At 37.5% G+C, this 18954-nt stretch overlaps 1 protein-coding gene and 1 non-coding gene across 2 annotated transcripts in view; both read left to right on the forward strand.

Annotated features, from left to right (window-relative positions):
* Positions 1-5705: 5705 nt before the first annotated feature.
* On the forward strand, positions 5706-5778 carry TRNAG-GCC (transfer RNA glycine (anticodon GCC)). The gene has a single exon. It is a non-coding gene; the product is annotated as a tRNA-Gly (tRNA).
* Positions 5779-13034: 7256 nt separating this feature from the next.
* Positions 13035-18954, forward strand: part of HGF (hepatocyte growth factor) — an 83515-nt gene continuing 77595 nt past the window's right edge. The window contains exons 1-2 of the mRNA XM_060156165.1: positions 13035-13150; positions 13419-13542. Coding sequence (XP_060012148.1) covers positions 13458-13542 — 85 coding nt within the window. The 5' untranslated portion in view covers positions 13035-13150; positions 13419-13457. The remainder of the gene's footprint in view (positions 13151-13418; positions 13543-18954) is intronic.

Below are 18954 nucleotides of genomic sequence, written 5' to 3' on the forward strand. Positions count from 1 at the left end.
TTGAACTTAAGAAAAAGCTGAAGTGAGTGTTTGAAAGGATTGGAATAAGGTGCACTGCTTAAAGAAGCAGTACACATCTTTACGTGTTTGAATGGGAGTAGTTTTATTTTTCTGGCTCCGGGAGGCAGAATCAGGACCAAATACATGACAGTTATAAATGGTAGACTTCAGATCAAGATGAAAGAGAATTATCTAATGGTACAAATGCTCAACAACAGACAGAGCTACCTAAAATGATGGTGGAGTTCTTGTCTTTGAAGAAATAAGAGGGGATGAATGACTACTAGTTGAAGGTGTCGCTTGCAACAATGGGTAATTGGGATTTTGGAATCAATATTTTATTTCAATATCGAAGAAGCCTGTAACCACTAATAGGGTTCAGAAAAAATGGGAAGTTATATAGACGTACACAGGAATGGGGCAGTCCTGAGTAATGATTACGAGAAATGACTAATCCCACTGCCATCCACCAGATGGAGAAATCAGTTATATTAATGGACAGGTTTCTCCCCATTTTCCACATTTAATTCAAGTTCAAATTAGAGGAAACCCTTTATCCCTTGTCCTTAGACAACCGTGCAGTATATTACTCTTTTTGTTTTGTTTTGCTTTGTTTTGATAGAGGCTAGTAATGTAGCCTTCAGAAGCAGAATGCTTGGGTACAAATCCTATATCTGCCATATACTAGTTTTACGTAGTAAAACTCAGACCCTCATCTGTAAAGTGGAGATAATAATAGTACCTATCCAGATGTCTGTTGTGATTTTTTTAAAATATCTTCTATATTTTTCAAACATACTATTTCACATAACTCTGTGCCTTATACTTTTTTTTTTAAAAAAATAATTAATTTACTTTGGCTGCCTTGGGTCTTCGTTGCTGCAAGCAGGCGTTCTCTAGGTTTGGCGAGCGGGGGCTACTCTTCGTTGCAGTGCGCAGGCTTCTCATTGTGGTGGCTTCTCTTGCTGCGGAGCACGGGCTCTAAGCACGCGGGCTTCAGTAGTTGTGGCTCGCGGGATCTAGAGCACAGGCTCAGTAGTTGTGGTGCCCCGGCTTAGTTGCTCCGCGGCATGTGGGATCTTCCCAGACCAGGGCTCGAACCCGTGTCCCCTGGATTGGCAGGCAGATCCTAAACCACTGCGCCACCAGGGAAGCCCCTGTTGTGATGATTTTTTAAATTATTTTGTCTCATATTATTTTTTCCACATCTTTATTTGAGTATAATTGCTTTACAATGTTGTGTTAGTTTCTGCTGTACAACAAAGCCAATCAGCTGTGTTTTGAATAGTGCTCCCATAAATGTTTATTATTATTTATGATCTGGAGTTAATACGTTTAACTTACGGCAAAATTAATAAGGGAGATAACCTGGTGATTTCCCATGCACATTTCTTAAATTAATGAAAATGGCATGTCTAGTTAGTTTTAAATTAGAAAATACAGTGAAAATATTAAGGCTGCAGAAACTGGAAATGGATGGATAGTACTGACTAGCCATCATCATGACCAAAAACTATGATAAGTGAGGAAGAAAGGAAGAGAATAAACCCAGTTCTACTTGCTTACTCAACAGTTTAAAAATCACAGGAAATGTAATACAAAGAATGGAAACACAAAATGAAATGTAAAAATACATGAAATAATGTAATATATCTCTAGTGGCTCTCTAAGGTTATCATTGCTAGGCTTATTGGTAGAAGATAATTCATCCTTTGGATGGGGATCATATCTCCTTTCCTTTGTATGGTCTCATATCTATTAGCACATTGGGCAGTCAAAGATTATTAACGTTATTTCCCAGCAGGTGCAAGAATTGGAGTAGGTTTTGACATATGATTTTATGTTTGTAGTAAGATGTGTAAATACAACAGTCATCCAAGAAACTGTAAATGGGTTGGAGGGGATAAAAATACTTTCAATTACCCACTTTACACCCATAGGTCCTAGAGTATGTGGCCAGGCTTTTTAGCAAAATCCATCTGTGTTTGACAGACTTTGTGTAATTCCTATAACTATTTTTCTGCTCCTTTTTAATAAATTATTTGGCTTTTTCTTTGCACTGCTAAGTCAATTTTTCAGTTACTTTTGCACAAGAACTTTGGATTTACATCCCAGAGGAGGCTCTGGGAAGTTTTAGGGTATCAGATAAACTTGGACTGGAGGAGTGCCAGACATATAAAAGAGTCTCCAACAAGGATAATACTAGTTGTAAAATCCTCCTTCCTTAGGAATCTGAATAGATAAAGGAAAAGATAGTTTTGCAACTTCCCCTTTCAAACATACAGATCTCTGTCTTTCAAAACAGCAGTATTGTTTGCTAATCTTCCTGCACTGTCAAGTGTGATTTTTGGGGGCTTTCTCCTGATTACTTGAATAGACAGCACATTGCAAAACGTCTCTCTCAGAGAGTAGTTAGTGCATTATTGCACAGGGCAAGGCAGAAACCACTATGAGGTTAAGATTGCCATCACAGACTGGTTAGTACAGACGGTTTTTTTTTTTTTTTTAAACTTCCATATTATATCATTCAATCAGGACTTCTTGAATACTTACTAAGTGAAAATACAAGGAAACATAAGGCTTAACTCCTACCTTTAAAGAGTTTACAAACTACTCAGGGAGGTTAGACATACACATATGTATTAGTTTTTATTGTTGTTGTAACCAGTTACTACAAACCCGGTGGCTTAAACAATAAAATTAATTACCTTAGTTAGTGTAAGTCAGAAGTCTGACATGGGTTTCGCTAGGATAAAATCAAGGTAACAACAGGGCGATGTTCCTTCTGGGGGTTCTAGGGGAGAATCTGTTTCCTTGCCTTTTTCAGCTTCAAGAGGCTACCCCAATTCCTTAGCTTGTGTCCCCTTTCCTTCATCTTCAAAGTCAGCAATTTGCTCTTCTCTGACTCTTTATCAGTCATCATGGCTCTCTCTCTGAAATAGCTGGGAAAGTTTTTCTGATTTAAAGGACATTTGTGATGAGATAGCACCCACTTTGATAACCAAACATAATCTCCCATCAAAAGATCCTTAACCTTAATCACATATGCAAAGTTTCTTTTTCTCTTTTGCTATGTATATTCATTGGGTTGATGGGTTAGGACACAGACATCTTTGGGAGCAATTCTTCTGCCTACCACAACATGTGTAATCACTGTGGCATCTTTAGCACCTAGCAGAGTGCTCCATAAATGGTTTGAATCAATGAATGGAAAGATTTATAAAGCAATATATTAAAGATACAAGGAAAGTGTGTTTTGGGTTGTGGAAACAGATATCACTTGTACATAAATTTACAAGACCTGGCTATGGCTACAGAAATATATAGTTGTTTGAAGGAAAAGATTTCAAGTCAAAAGATTCAAAGATATCTATTTAGAATTTATTATAAGTACATGCTTATAGATATGTCATTGGATGTTGTTAAATTATCAAAAATAAATCTAATTTGATGCATGTAAATAGTTCCTAAGTTTTGCTATTACAAATCATGTACTGTTAAGATAGTATTTATTAGAGCTGAAATCAATCTCAATAGAGCATCAACGGACATAGACCTTGGGTTTTGCCTTAAATCAATGTCTAAAGATGTATGTCAGAGAACAGGGGATATTTGAGTGTTCTACAAAAGTAGAACTTTGCTTTCACTTTAAATTTCTTTTTTGTAAAGAGCAGACTTTGGGTCACTTAAAAATGTAGCGGTCTACTAAACGGTAAACTGGCTTTCCTTAGAGGAGTTTATAGTAGTTTTGACCAATAGATTTTATTTATGCACTCATGTGTGTATCTGTAAGCCTATGTGCATAAAATTAAATGGTGAATTTACTACTATTTTGTCATGCTGTTTGAAGACAAACATCAAAAATTTTGGATACGTTAGGTGAAAATTCATAAAGCTTATTCAGAATCTAAATAGTTTTTGGTAGTCACTAAGATATTCCAGACAGTGCTGTAGGCTCTAACTGGCAAGGTGGACAATATCTATTCAACCATTTCCTCTGCAGACTTGAATGTAAAATGAGTGGGTAGCTTGAGTTACTTGGAAATAGGAAAAAAGCAGTGAACGTTTTAGCATTGAGAAAGGGAGTTGATAAGAATCTTTTGGATAAAACATGCTGGCATTTAATACCTTTTTTACTGATTTAATGGAACAGAACACAAATACTGTTAGTTTCTTGATGCTGTATTTCCTTTAAGTAACTTCAAGGAATTTATTTTAATGACATTTATCCAAGCAAGATGCCAACGCAAAGCTGAGCATGCCCAAAACTTTTTACATTTTAAATTACCAAATTATTTTACTTATATTAATTTTCACTCACATTACTTTGTAATATGGAATTCTGTGGCTCTTTCTACTTCCCTAGGTTAGTTAATACATGGATACATATGGAAAACTTAAATTCATATTTAGTGCCACTTAAAATTTATCACAAAATATTAACAGACACTTCGGATTAAATAACTGTTAAATACTAGGGGTTTTCCTAACATCATCATGCCAAGAACATGTCTTCCCACTGAATTTTAATTTAGGTATTTTCTGTTTGAGATATTAAATGACAAGAGCGTCTAAAAGGACAATAATAATTAAAATTGTATTGCATTCCTAAATATTTCCCATGTGCTTTGTATGACTATTCGCTAATCACTATGTTACCAAGGCTACTGCCCCAGCATCATACCCCTGCCTCTCCCTTGAATGGAAACCAATCACTCTTACCTAAATTTCAAGAGGAAGCTGCAAAGAGAAAACAACAAGAACTGGTTAGAACCAGCTGGGCCCAAGATGGTGGAAGACTTGACTTCCAGCAGTTCTTGAGCCTCATACACTCATTGTAACACATTAGCATGCTAAATGACACATCCGCCAGTGCCATGACAGTTGACAATTGCTATGACAACAACCAGAAAAGCCCAAGCAAGGACTGAAAAGGAGGGTTGCATCAGTTCCGGGTCCAAACCACACCCATGTGAATAAGTCATGACTATTCCTTCCAATTTTTCCTTTTCCCCACCCTTTACCTCAACCCTCCTATAAATTTGGTGTCTCTGCCCAAATTGGGTTGAGAAGTTGATTTGTGAACTAAGTTCTTGCTTTTCAATTCTTTGGGCGTCGAATAAAGCTTGTGCTGTTTTAGTCTCAGCATCAGCTTCATTATTGGCTATGCAAATCCAATTGGAAAAAGAACCTCCCTGGCTGAGACAAGGAGGTCTAGGCTGCGGCTAGGGCCCCGGCGTGGGGACCAGTCAACCAATTCAGCAACAATTACTATAATTAATAATTATAAAATAAATATAATTATAAATAATTGTTACAAGAAGCTGTCCTCTCCCTGGACCCACAGATCAGGCATCGAGAGATTTTTACTCTCTGACAGGCAGAGTCGATGTTCCTACTCAGCCCTGAAACAGCTACAGAAGACAGACCGTTGCCCCTCTGCTTCCCATAAGATTATGGGAGTAAAATCTCTGAGCTGGGAATGAGACAGGAGGGAAGGGGGCAGGGCACAACTATTAGCCATTGAGGATAAGACAAAAACTGGTTAGAACAAACTAGGCCCAAGATGGCAGAAGATATGACTTCCAGTAGACCTTGAGCATCATTATATGCTCATTGTAATATATTAGCATGCTAAATGACACACCAACAGGCGCCAGGACAGTTCTGAGGCCGACCATAAAAGGCCAAAAATTGAGGGGACTTCCCTGGTGGTCCAGTGGGTAAGACTCCGCGTTGCCAATGCAGAGGGCCCGGGTTCCATCCCCGGTCAGGGAACTAGATCCCACACACATGTCGCAACTAAAGATCCCACATGCTGCAAGTGAGACCTGGCACAGCCTAAATACATAAATAAATATTTAAAAAATTAAAAAAAAAAAAAAAGGAGGTGGAGAGGAACACGGGTTAAAGGCCTATGAAGCACCTCAGGGTCTTGTAAAACTGAGCAATGACCCAATTCCTGGAAATTTCCTCCCCTTCCCCAAAATGGCTGGAATAATCCTCTCTCTCATTAGCCTATGAAATTACCCAGCCTGTAAAAACTAACCACCTCATATTTTGGGGACTCTTGCCTTCTGAGATGGCCCACCCACTATCTATGAAGTGTGTATCTCCCTGAATAAACTTGCTTTCACTTAAAAAAATTATTACAACCCTAATTTTAATCAGTTTGCCAATGAATAGAGTGAATTAATTTTTCCAGGTTTGCTCAGTAAGTGAAATAATTAGGACTTGAACTAGCTAGTCTTGACTTTGCACTCTCTGCATACATTAAGAAAGAATTAAATAAATCCATAATAAGGAACGTTAAATTGTAGGGCCTTAAGGTTATATATTGTATAGAAATCCTGAATTAAAAATTAAGCAAGACACTGTTTTTTTTCTGATAATTAACTTGTCAGATGATGCAGAATAACCATAACATGAAATAGCACTTCGGAGAGTTAGGAAGTTGTTTCTGAGCAAAAAGTTAGGGAGAAAAAACCAAAACAAAACCTAAAACCTGGAAAAAATATTAGTATACCTTTAAACACAAGAAATGTTACGATAAATATATTGTTTTGGGGTTGGATAGAATAGCTAAAGAAATTATTTTATTTACTTTTAAAAGGAGGTTATAACCTCTCTTATTCATAAAAATAAAAAATAAAAGTTTAAGATAGCTATAATCGAGTGTTCTCCATTGTGGGTGTCCTGCTAAATGTCATCACCTATTCAATAAATGAGGTGGAATTCTGTTTTAGAGTTTCAGGGTGAGAACACTTGGTTCATTCTAGAGTTATTTTTCTCCCGTCATTCAGGATTAGATTAAAGCATTCAGCAACATACTTCATCTGTCCTTTAAGGCTGGCATTTTACATAAGTTTGTTATTTTCCCCTAATATTGTGAATTGAAACAGCATATAAATTTAGCAATTAAAAAAAAAAGTTTCAGGAACCATGAATTTGCCTCCTCATATTCAATGCTGCATTGCCAGTAAAAAGTGATGTTTCTGATGGATTTGGCTCTATAAAGTCTCCAGGGGTCCAGTGAGTACAAATAGTCCCAAACTTGAAAGGGGTAAGAAGTCAGCCAAGGACCCTACCGTTTAGAGTAAGGAGTCCCAGGCTCATAGATTAGGAATTTAAGGGTAAGCTTGCTTAACAACCTAAACCCCATTGCCTTACAAACAAACTAGATAGAAATTCAGTCATTTAAAAAAATTACCAAGGTTATTATGTTATATGGGACCATGCTATCATAGCATTAGTTAAATAGCTCTTTAAGTAACTCATAAGTAGGGCCAATAGACCAGATGAGCTATGTACAGTATATAATATTATAAGGAAAAAACACTCCCCCCCCTGCACCCCCCAACACACATACGTCCACATTCATGTGAAAGCAGTACTCAACCAGGCGAAGCCTTTTTCTCTCAAGTCTGAAATATAATTCCTGGTATTGAGTGCCATCTGGTAAACGGAGTTGCCCTCAGATATCCCCAAGACCACAATAAACATGCAACATGTATATATAATAAAAAGGAAACCTCAATTTTATTGTGTGGCTTTTTAGATGTAAAAAATAAATGGATCAAACAGTCGCTTTGAAAAATTTCTTATTGTGAATATTTGTTTTCTTATACTAATGATTTTATCACTGTGGGATTCTAAACTCAGAAAAAAGACGTGATTCCCTAAATTCATACATTTTACTAATACGTCAGTGTCCAATGTACCAGGTGTGGAATCCTTAGGCTTCATAAGTTTGGGGGCACTCCACATTTAACAAAGCAGCCAACACCTGGAAATACATAACAGCTGGCCTCTAAGCGCAAGGTGATAAGTGTTAGTTAACTAGGCCCCCTGGATTCAAAGAATGGCCCCTCGTGGCTCAAAAAAGAAAACTGAAAATGCAGCATCATAGTTTAGTTTTAGCTCAGATTTCCTGGCGTTCTCAATGCCTATCTTCTCTTTACTCCCCAAAGGCAAGGAATAGCTCTAATCATGACTGTCCTTTTGGTTTTAGAAGAATTTTTTCTAACATACCCTGCCATTGCTTTATAGACATTAATGAACTGCATGAAGAAAAATGAAGATTTCTGCTTAAGTATGTATGATACATTTCTACAGAAAAAATAACCCTGCTTTTTCACACACTTGACCATTCCTACCTTGTGATGATGTTACTGTCATTTTCCTGGATGTTGCCTTGTGGTCTTACCACAAATTCTGCAGCAGATTTCCTGGGAGTGTGGCAAAAGTCAGGGGTAAGGGTTGAGCCTATGATTTGATTGAGTAAACATTAACCTTTTTAGTGGTAAATCAATGTTGAATTAACTTTAAAAACCTTACGTTACATCTATAATGCATCCTAAAGTCCTGCCAGGCGTTTTCAATTAGGCCATTTTTAAAAAAAATGTAATAGACAAAGACCTACCACTTTCCCAGAGACCCTATACTTGAATGTATGGGTTGTATCACATTCCTTAGTAGACAGGTGTTTTGTTAAAAATATCTATTTTAAAAACTTTTTCTCATGACAAATTTTTCTGTGCTTGGTCTGTCCTGTACGTCTGACATATCCTCCGAACAATGACCTGTCTTCTGTTCAAAAGACAAAGTAATTTGGAGTCCTGTTATACTTGTTCAAACTATGTAAAATACTAATAGAAAGAAAGTTGGGGGATTTCAAAGTAAATGTCACCAACGTACAGATTAATTTTTAGTATTCTTTTTCTTTCATCTTTAACCGCCATTGTTTTGCTCTACCCCTCTGCTTGAGCCTACAATCACATTAAAAGGACATTTAAATGACATCTTAGACTAGATAAACATTATCTAATAGAACTTTCTGCAATGATGGAAATATTCCGTATCTGCATTGTTCATGATGGGAGCGACATACATTTGACGGTTAAGTATTTGAAACACTGATAGTGCAACTTTGAAAGTTTAGTTTTAATTTTACTTAAGTTTTTACATAGCTACATATGGCTTGTGGCTAACATGCTGACAGTACAGGGTGAGGTTTTTACGTGGCCATTGTACCCTGTCTTGAAGAAATTTTCAAATAAACATGCTATCATGCCTACTTTTATCATACTGTTTTCTGATTCTGCTTCACTTATTTATAAATGTTTTCTATCTGCTCCAAAGTTTTAGTTGAACTAGTACTCAGTGTTAGACATTAGACACTTTTAAATTTTATTTTCTGAACAGCAATTACCCAATAACCATTTTCTATCCCTAGAACATATACTCCTTCACTAGGAGCTACTGTTAAAGGTACCTGTTTCTTAGTCTTTTTGAGCAGCTACAACAAAATACCACAGAGTGGGTGGGTGATAAAGAGCAGAAATTTATTTCCACAGTTCTGGAGGCTGGAATTTCAAGATCATGGCACCAGCAGATTTGGTGTCTAGTGAAGGCCTACTTTCTGGTTCATAGATGGTGCCTTCTTGCTGTGTCCTCACATGGTGGAAGAGGCAAGGAATCTCTCTGGAGTCTCTTTTATAAAGGCACTAATCCCTTTCCCAAAGCACCTCCCAAAGACTCTACCTCCTAATACTATCATCTTTGGGGGTTAAGATTTCAATATTTGAATTTTTGGGGGGACACAAACATTCAGATGGTAGCACCTTGGATATAAGTCAAGGCAAATTAATGTGTCGACTACAACTTTATGTACATGCTCTGAAATGAGCTATATTATCTAATGGAAATCAATACAAATCATAATGAATTTTGCAATATTTCCTACATTAAAGGTAATCAACACGATTGTTTAGTGGTGAGGCCTACAGATGAAAAATTACCATTTAGAGGGTGGAACAAATAAGTAGGGAAAGAATGAGAAGATATGGTTGCATGGGAAAGATAAGCCATCTCAAAGATGACACAGGTACTTTTTTTCTTACATTGAAGGCAAGAATTGCATAAAAGTATAGTGACCACTAAAGAATTCATATAAGTAGAATAATGAAATTTTAAAGCTAGGAAGAAGGTTGGAAATCGTTCAGTCTGGATCTGTCAGTGTGGCATAGTATTTGATAGCAGTGACTTGACACCTGGATAGCTGTGGCTTAGAATCGCATGCTATTGGCAATTTAACCTAAAGTGAGTTACTTATGATCTCTAAATCTCAGTTTTTTTAATCTGTAAATCAGAGACAATAATAATACTTACCTCTTATACTTATATAGCTTCTGTTCAGGGGTGGGTGGGTAAGTGAGATAACACATTTGAAATGCTGACTCAAGTATCAATACCTGCTACAGAGTATCCCACTTTAGTGGTCGGGAAACTGAGTTTTAGGGAGATAAATTAACTTTCTCAATTGTAACTGGGATTTGAAACCAGGCATACGACTAAACTGAGTCTACAGGAGTAGCAGTAGCAAACAGAATGGTACCACATATGTGCCAATCACTTAATAAATGAAATGACTAGTCCAAGAGTGCAGAACTCATTAGTGGTCTGCAGAGCACAAAGTCCTATCAGTTTCACTCTGATGTAAATGCAAACATCACTGGTGCTTGAGAAACAGGAGGCTTTTGACGACAAGGACCTTTTTTTTTCTTTTTGGGGGGGAACCAAGTGCAGGCTTTAAAAAAAACTACAGGGGCGTACATTTTTCCATTCAATCAATCCAGTTTACATGGAATACTAGAGACCTTAACCTTATGAAAGATTTAAAATGATATTATATGGGCAATGAATATCCATCCTGTATTTAAGTAATTACACAAATTATAGCATTTAAAGTATTCTCCTTATATTTTCTGTTTCATCAACAATTTTTCAGAAACAGTTTTGGGGATTTACACAGTTTAACACCTAAGGAGTATAAAGGTAAGAGCAGGGCATGGGGAAAACATCATTATTATAATTTAGAAAGAAAAAGTATTATCAAGACAAAGTAAAATAACAGCACAATTTGTTATTTTATTTGTGTATTTTATCATAGTTTTGGGAAATTTTAAATTGTTTATATTTTGGTTTGTTTTGTAAATTATTATTAAGCATCTCCTATGTTTGGTCTTAGGCTAATTTTAGTGATTATAATCTTGTACAAAAGACATGTGGTTCTTCTTATGAGGTTTACAGAAGTTAACCCCATCCTATGGGTTGTGACCAACAATGTTCAACTCTCCCACCTGAATCTTTATTCCTTTGGGATCTTGAACAAGTTATTTAATAATAATAATAATTTACTTAAGTTTCCTCAACTATAAAGTGGGAATTATAATAATTCTTTTTAATGTAGGTTTATTGTAAGGATTAAATAAGAATCTTTTTAAGAGTACTTGGTACAATGCTTAGCATACACTAAAAACTCAATGCATATTAGCTGTCATTTCAATATAGATAAACCAAATAACCTGTCAAAATAGAAATATAAGTAAATAATTCTAAATAAGGTTAAGCATTTATTATATTTAATGTGCCAATAAAAAATTGTGAAAATATGTGACCTGTTAAGTAAGTTTATTCAATTTCTTTTCAGTGCCCTGAATCTCTTATCCAGGATAGATTTTGCCCCAAGCTATAATGATAATTGCAATTATGCTTATGGCCCTGATTCTGTTTTCTCTGAGAAAGAGAAAACAAATAGAAAGACTGGTCTTCATTCTTTACCTATAAGAATTTACTTACAGAAAAATCTAGCTTCTTTAAAAGGCGTCTGAATCCCTAGTAAAGCACAGGAGATACCATGGGGCAATTCAGAATCATGGTCACGCAATATACTGAAATTGAGCATTGTAATAGAAAGTGAAAAGGAAAGTAAAATAGGCTGAGGAATGATTTTTAAGTTTGCTTGGTTTTGTTTCTATAAGGAGAAAAGGATCAAAGAGAAGGATTAACAATAGGAAAAGGTAAGATGAAGTGGATTCCTCAAAACTAGTTCTTAATCACTAGCTTCTCTAGCTCTCCCCCAACCTTACGTTCTTTCTGGAGGTGGGGGTGGACTGAACTGGAGGATGAGTGAGCACTGTGCAGGGAAGGCTGTCTGTGGATGGTTTTAATTTCGCCCACTACCATCTCTGTACAGCTGCACACTGCTCCAGAGACATTCCACATTATGCCCACTTTCCTTTCTTCTGTGGACAGAGACACTGTTCCTACCTGTACCCATTTCAGAGATACACAGGGGCAACTATCCTCCCAAATCCATTAAAAATAAAGCAAGCTCTTACCTAAAGTAATCAAAGCATCACCTCAAGGTGCAAAGACAAATCTCTAGATAACAAGTGTCTGTCCCTTATCTCCACCGCCACCCCAGTGCAAGCTCCTCCTCTCTCCGCTTAGATTTAGGGAGGCTGCTGAGTGCATGCAGGTGGGATGGAGCTAGAAAAGAGAGGGGTATGAATTATTTATGAATTCAGCCCCCTTAAGAGATTTCCAGTGAAAGTCAGTCTTAGAAGTTACCCACATGTGTGAGTGTGTATGTGTGTGTGTGTACAAGGACATCTAATCCATGCCACATTTATCTGTCAGGGAGAGGCAGTGGGTGATCCCAATGTCTCAGACGTTTTAAGAAGAGTACATGACCAGATTTTATCACAGACCCCAAATCAGACACATTTCTTCTATGTGCTTTTGGTAGCTTTGTGGTGACTGGGGAGCTTAGCTCAGCTTCTGAAAAAAGCTACCTGCTTTGAGCCCATTGGGCAGGGGCAATTTTCCTGCCTGACAATGTGGGTGCTTTTGTTTTGCTTGTTTATTTATTTTTACCCCACAACAACATACCCTTTTCTCACCGGACCTCTTGCTACCTGGGCTGGACCTGTCTGCGCTCTGCCTGCCAGCCTGCCTCCCCCCTCCTTCCCGGGCTCTGACCACCTGGGGAGCCTGTGTCCGTGTTTGGAATCCCTGGATTGCTCCAGTAGTGAAACGAGAGAGATTAGGAGCTGACGCACATTTGACAGAAAGGCAGTGCTTTGCTTTCTTCTTATGCTGCTTCCCCTTCCTCTTTTCCCAAATAGAGATGTAAACACGTGTATTTTCCTGTTTTAAATTTAGCGAATTGGTCCTCTGCCTGTGCCTTGATTTAGCTACTGGGCTGAGCCTTGCAGCTCCTTTCCCTGCTCGGATAGGAGCCACTGGGATCTGGAGCTCCAACTTCCAAATTGAAGCTGGCCTCAGGCCAGGTGACCTTCTCTTTGTAAGTTTCTTTCCTCAGCAGAGTGGGGGTGGGGTCGTGGGGAGCTGGGATCTGTTTGGTGCTGTTGGGGGGTGGGGGGTGGTGAGGAAAGGAGGGGGGTGGAAGAGAGTAAAGGGCTGTTGTTAAACAGTTTCTTACCGTAAGAGGGAGTTCAGACCTAGATCTTTCCAGTTAATCACACAACAAACTTAGCTCATCGCAATAAAAAGCAGCTCAGAGCCGACGGGCTCTTCTAGGCACTGAGTCGGAACAGGATTCTTTCACGCAGGCATCGCCAGTGGGATCCGCCAGCACATCCAGCAGCACCATGTGGGTGACCAAACTTCTGCCAGTCTTACTGCTGCAGCACGTCCTCCTCCACCTCCTGTTTCCCATTGCCATCCCCTATGCAGGTTAGTTTTCTCTTTTCTTCCTTCTTCTTCTTCTTCTTTAACTCTCTCTTGCTAACATCTCCTTTTCCTAATGCTCTCTCTTTACCCGATTCCCAGCATCCTTCCTTAACTCTGTATGTGGTATGGGTTTTTTAAATCTCTCATTCAGCTTTCTTTTTACATTCTCTTTCTGTTTGATAAGCATTTAAAAAGATACTTAGCATCCCCTCTGTTGTTTCTATCCCCCTCCCCATTGATCCAGCCCCCTCTCACTTAGCCTGATAGTCAGGGATGGTGGGATGGGAGCGAGATGCTAACACTGGCTGAACTTTGCTGGTTTGGATAAATTTAAAGCTGAAGAGAGGGGGGGGAAAGTGATGGTCAGTACAGCAGGGACATTTTTTTTTTTTTCCCCAGAGGAGAATTTTCCATGACAATCCACTACCCCACATCACTCAGTCAACATTCAGGGCCAAATTATCACTTAATAATTTTCATTTGGAGAAGGCAGATTAAAGTCTGAGTATATGCATGTTATAAAAATGAAAGAGAAAGCCTCTCTCCTAAGGTCTCATTCTTTCTGGGTATGGATGCCTGCCCTTTTGAAACTGCAGGGCCAAGGAGGCAAAAATTGTGTGACTCTGATTATAGCTGTAGAAATGCTCCTTTCAGTCTCCCATTTTCTCCCCAGAATTTACAGGTTGGGAAGGAGTTGCTTGGGAGTTCATATTGCCTGGAAGTTTAGAGGTTTCATTTGCTGCTTTGGGAAGTTTTCTGTTGTTATCAGGGCAAGAGGAAACATCTGTATTTGGTTGTGTTATCATTGTCGTGGCTGGGATGCCAACGGGAGAAGGTAGTGAGCATCATAGGTGGGCACAGGGGAATAAAAGAATGGAATAAATGCCCAGACAGTAGACATAGTTTTTTTTTAAATAAGACAGAGAAATATCTCAGTTATATCTTTTGAGATAAGTTAAATATGACATTTATCAGACCTCCAATCTAGTTTCCAATGTAATACAAAGGTTGAAAACACCAAGAATTTGCAAAATGACAAGGAAAATCAGTCCCACCTGGCTTTCTTCGATTTTGTGATGTCCCTTTTGGAAAACAATGCTGTGTGGGAAGTGTCAGTTCGAGAACATTTATGTTAGATTTCTGAAGAGGTGAAAAAAAAAAAGTTCAATCTAGCAGGTTATCACCTTTGAGATGGGTCATGTTAAAATTGATTCTTATATGACATTGCTGTTTTGTGGGATTCTGAGTATAAATTGAAATGACAGCTAATATTTTGAGGAGTTTCATTTTCAAAGATCAAAATGTTGATGGGCTGAAGTAGAATATGGTTACCTGGAATCATCTGTGCTTATGCATGGGGAACACAGTGTGGAAAACCCAAACAGTAGATCAACCATAGACAATGTCTATTTGTTTTTGGCATGCATTGCGAAGTTTTGGCAGGAGATATACATTTGTAATTATATTTCATTTTGGCTAATGTTGAAATGACTGCGTTTCCTGAGGATAGGGGGAATGCAGCCCAAGAGTATGCCGCAGGCAAGGAGAGGCCAGTTGGGAATTACAAGTAATAGAATAATTCCTAAAGTGGATAATGCTAAAATTGTTAACAAAATAGGGTCTGCCTTTGTCTGGGTGGCAACTTTATTTTGATAGTTTTTTAAAAAAATTACATTCCTCAAAGTGGAAAACATGGATAGTCCTCTTAGAACATATAAAGAAAGTCTGTTCTTTTTTATATCATCTAACATTGAACATTTAGAATTTTGTTGTTACTTGCTTTGGTTATACTTTTTGATTTAGCTTATGAGTCTGCTTTTTTACCTATTGTGAAATAAGACAATATTTGAAAAGAAGTGGATACTATAATGAGGTGACAACCAGTTATGAGCAGAATATATTATGGAGATATTTTTAGAGAAGTTTCAAAAAACTTAAAGAAATGTTCAATATAATAGACCCAAGCCATCTTTATAGGAATTGGTTTACATAGGATTATCCTCTATCCACTCCCACCTACACTGGATACAAATATCCAATCCCCTCTAACAACAACAACAAAACATTAAATGAGCACCTACTATCAAGGAGCCTGTGGGAGATGTACAGATGAACAAGCGAGAAAGAAACCTACATTTGTTTTTTTTGTTTTGTTTTGTTTCTTTTACTGACTCTGCACCCCAATACCTTCATTTTTCTTTTAACATTTTATTGGCGTAGGCGTATAATTGCTTTACAATGGTGTGTTAGTTTCTGCTTTATAACAAAGTGAATCAGCTATACATATACATATATCTCCATATCTCCTCCCTCTTGCGTCTCCCTCCTACCCTCCCTATCCCACCCTTCTAGGTGGACACAAAGCACGGAGCTGATCTCCCTATGCTATGCGGCTGCTTCCCACTAGCTATATATTTTACATTTGGTAGTGTATATATGTCCATGCCACTCTCTCACTTTATCCCAGCTTACCCTTCCCCCTCCCCGTGTCCTCAAGTCCATTCTCTACATCTGCGTCTTTATTCCTGTCCTGCCCCTAGGTTCTTCAGGACCATTTTTTTTAGATTCCATATATATGTGTTAGCATACGGTATTTGTTTTTCTCTTTCTGACTTACTTCACTCTGTACGGCAGACTCTAGATCCATCTACCTCACTACAAATAACTCAATTTCATTTCTTTTTATGGCTGAGTAATATTCCATTGTATATATGTGCCACATCTTTATGCATTCATCTGATGATGGACACTTAGGTTGTTTCCATCTCCTAGCTATTGTAAATAGAGCTGCAATGAACATTTTGGTACATGACTCTTTTTGAATTATGGTTTTCTCAGGGTATATGCCCAGTAGTGGGATTTCTGGGTCATATGATAGCTCTATTTTTAGTTTTTTGAGGAGCCTGCATACTGTTCTCCATAGTAGCTGCATCAATTAACATTCCCACCAACAGTGCAAAAGGGTTCCTTGTTCACCACACCCTCTCCATCATTTATTGTTTGTAGATTTTTTGATGATGAAACCTACATTTGTTGAGCGACTCTTATGGACCAAGTTCTAAAACAAAGCTTATTTAATTCTAATAAGATTGGCATTATTGTATTGACTCATCTTACATGAGGAAACTGAAGTTAAAGATCTTAATTTTTTTCTTATTATCTTACATATTGGATAGATCTATGTGAATGAAATATGCAATGTGCATTTTTCCCTTTTATTTATATTGAATACAGCAGCGATGAAATCAACTGAAACTCGCTCTAAAAAATCCATTTTGCTAAGTAATAGAAAAACAATTCTGTGTTAGAAGTATTATTATGTTATGGTTGAGAGTTTATTTCTAGCTCAGAAGATCGAACCAGGTTTAGGGAGTATGCAATACTCAAGTTGAGTGTGAAAATACAGGTAGTAGTATGGTCATTACTTAAGTCAGGGGAACACAAAGTGGCTGAAGGTACCGAAGCGAGGACAGGCAATCATGTAGGGCTGGTGTACTGAGTACCTGAGGAGGAGTATGGCCTGGGTTTGGAAAAGTAAGAGAGACTAGCATGTACGCTTGAATATCATGCTAAATTACACTATTTTAAACATTATGGGTCACAGCTGGAAGGTTCTGAGTTGACAAGATACCTGACTGAAGTGTGGTTGTTTTAGTTGGTGTGTGGAGGAGAGCTGCAGGCAGAAACAGACAGTGAAGGAAGAGACCAGGAGGAGGATGAATGAGGAAGTGGCATGGAAGTAGGAGGAGGGAAATATCTAGGGAGGTCCCTATTCTCACACTGAACATCATTTCATTTGTAAATCTTTTTGGAAGAGATACTTATGCTGCTTCTCAAATACCAACATTTGATTTAAATCTGACTTGATCCCTTCCTGACATCTTTATTTATGATATTGTTCCCTTCTCTAAAGAAGGGATGAAAATTGTCCACTTGTGAAACCCAAGTCCTAGATAACAGAAATGAAGATTTGGACTTGTATTTATGATTTTTGCCTTTGGGAAGTAAATCTCCAGTCACCACCATTCCCTTCCATTAATTATTTGTGTACTTTCATCTTAACATCTTGCCACTTCAAGCTGTTCATCACTAATCATGTGGGTAGATTTCTCAGAATATGTGGAGCCAGATTCCTGCTTCTTTCCACACCCTGCAAATCCTTTCCTTTGCATGATTTTTCTTTGAAGTCAATGGTTAGTCCATACAGAGAAGAAAATATATGAGGTACTGAGAGAAATGAGTGTGAGGCCCAGGGACCAGAGGGAGAAATGTGTCTTTCTTCACGCACCTTGATACATTTGACCCTACTTTCTGTTTGTAGCTTTTCACTAAGAGCCTAATGATTTCAGTTTTAAAATAGGGACTTTGGTTTCTTCAGGAAATATAGCTACAGAATGTTTTCCCATACTGAGGGAAGAGGGAAAAGGAGTTGCAATTTAAAATATAAGAAAGCATGACAAAGTTGCAGTGATCTCTTACCCTTTGATTTCATTTCAATGTTTTGTTTATAAACTTCAACTAGCAGTCATGCACAAAAAATAGTAGGGAAAAATCTGATCCAAAGATATTTTTGAGTTTCTTCCCAAATTAAGCTTGTTTTTTAACTGTTGTTAAAACAAGCATCAGTTGTTAATACATATGGAAGAGAAAGTTAAAAGTATTTTCAGCAAAGGAATTTTATTTTCAGATGCTGTTTTTTGAATGACTTCTGTTTTGAATTTTTCTTTTATTGAAGAAGGAATTAATTTTATTGATGTGTGGATTACATGACGTACAACTAGCTTGAACTTTGCATTTTTGAATAATTAGTTACTGACCTAATGATATGACTGAATATAAGGGAAAGCTTCTAAGTCATGAGAAATAAAGAGTGAGAAGGGAATCTTAGTATCTGGTTCTGATTGCCCCTGATTAGATTTGTAGCCCCAGACAAGCTTTTCTCTCCTATTTATTATCTAGTAAAGGGAAATCATAGATTTATTTGCTTTTCAGGATACTTTTTGATCTTTAGATGAAAGGTAGTGATCGAAAGTTTATCAGCAAGCAAGAGTAGACTATTTTTATGAGGTACAGCCAGGCATTAACACATTTCAATAGGACAGCTGAGGATCTGCAGAATTAAATATAATCAACGATCCCACAGAAACCACTTTTCTCTAGTCATCCTCAGTGCCTTCCTTCATGTTGTATGGTTCTGAGAAAAGAAACCAGAGCATTGACCAGGTATTCTATTTTACTTGGTAATTGGTAAAATACATGTCTGAACTCAATGTTTGTCTTAGACTTTTAAAATTTAGTTTTATGTTCTTCTCTCACACTTAAACATAGGTAATAAATACATAATACATTAGGCCAATTTTAATTCTATACTTTTAGTTAATTGAATTTATTTTATATATATGTGCATATATACAC

Source organism: Lagenorhynchus albirostris, chromosome 8, assembly GCF_949774975.1.
Source record: "Lagenorhynchus albirostris chromosome 8, mLagAlb1.1, whole genome shotgun sequence".
NCBI lineage: Eukaryota > Metazoa > Chordata > Mammalia > Artiodactyla > Delphinidae > Lagenorhynchus > Lagenorhynchus albirostris.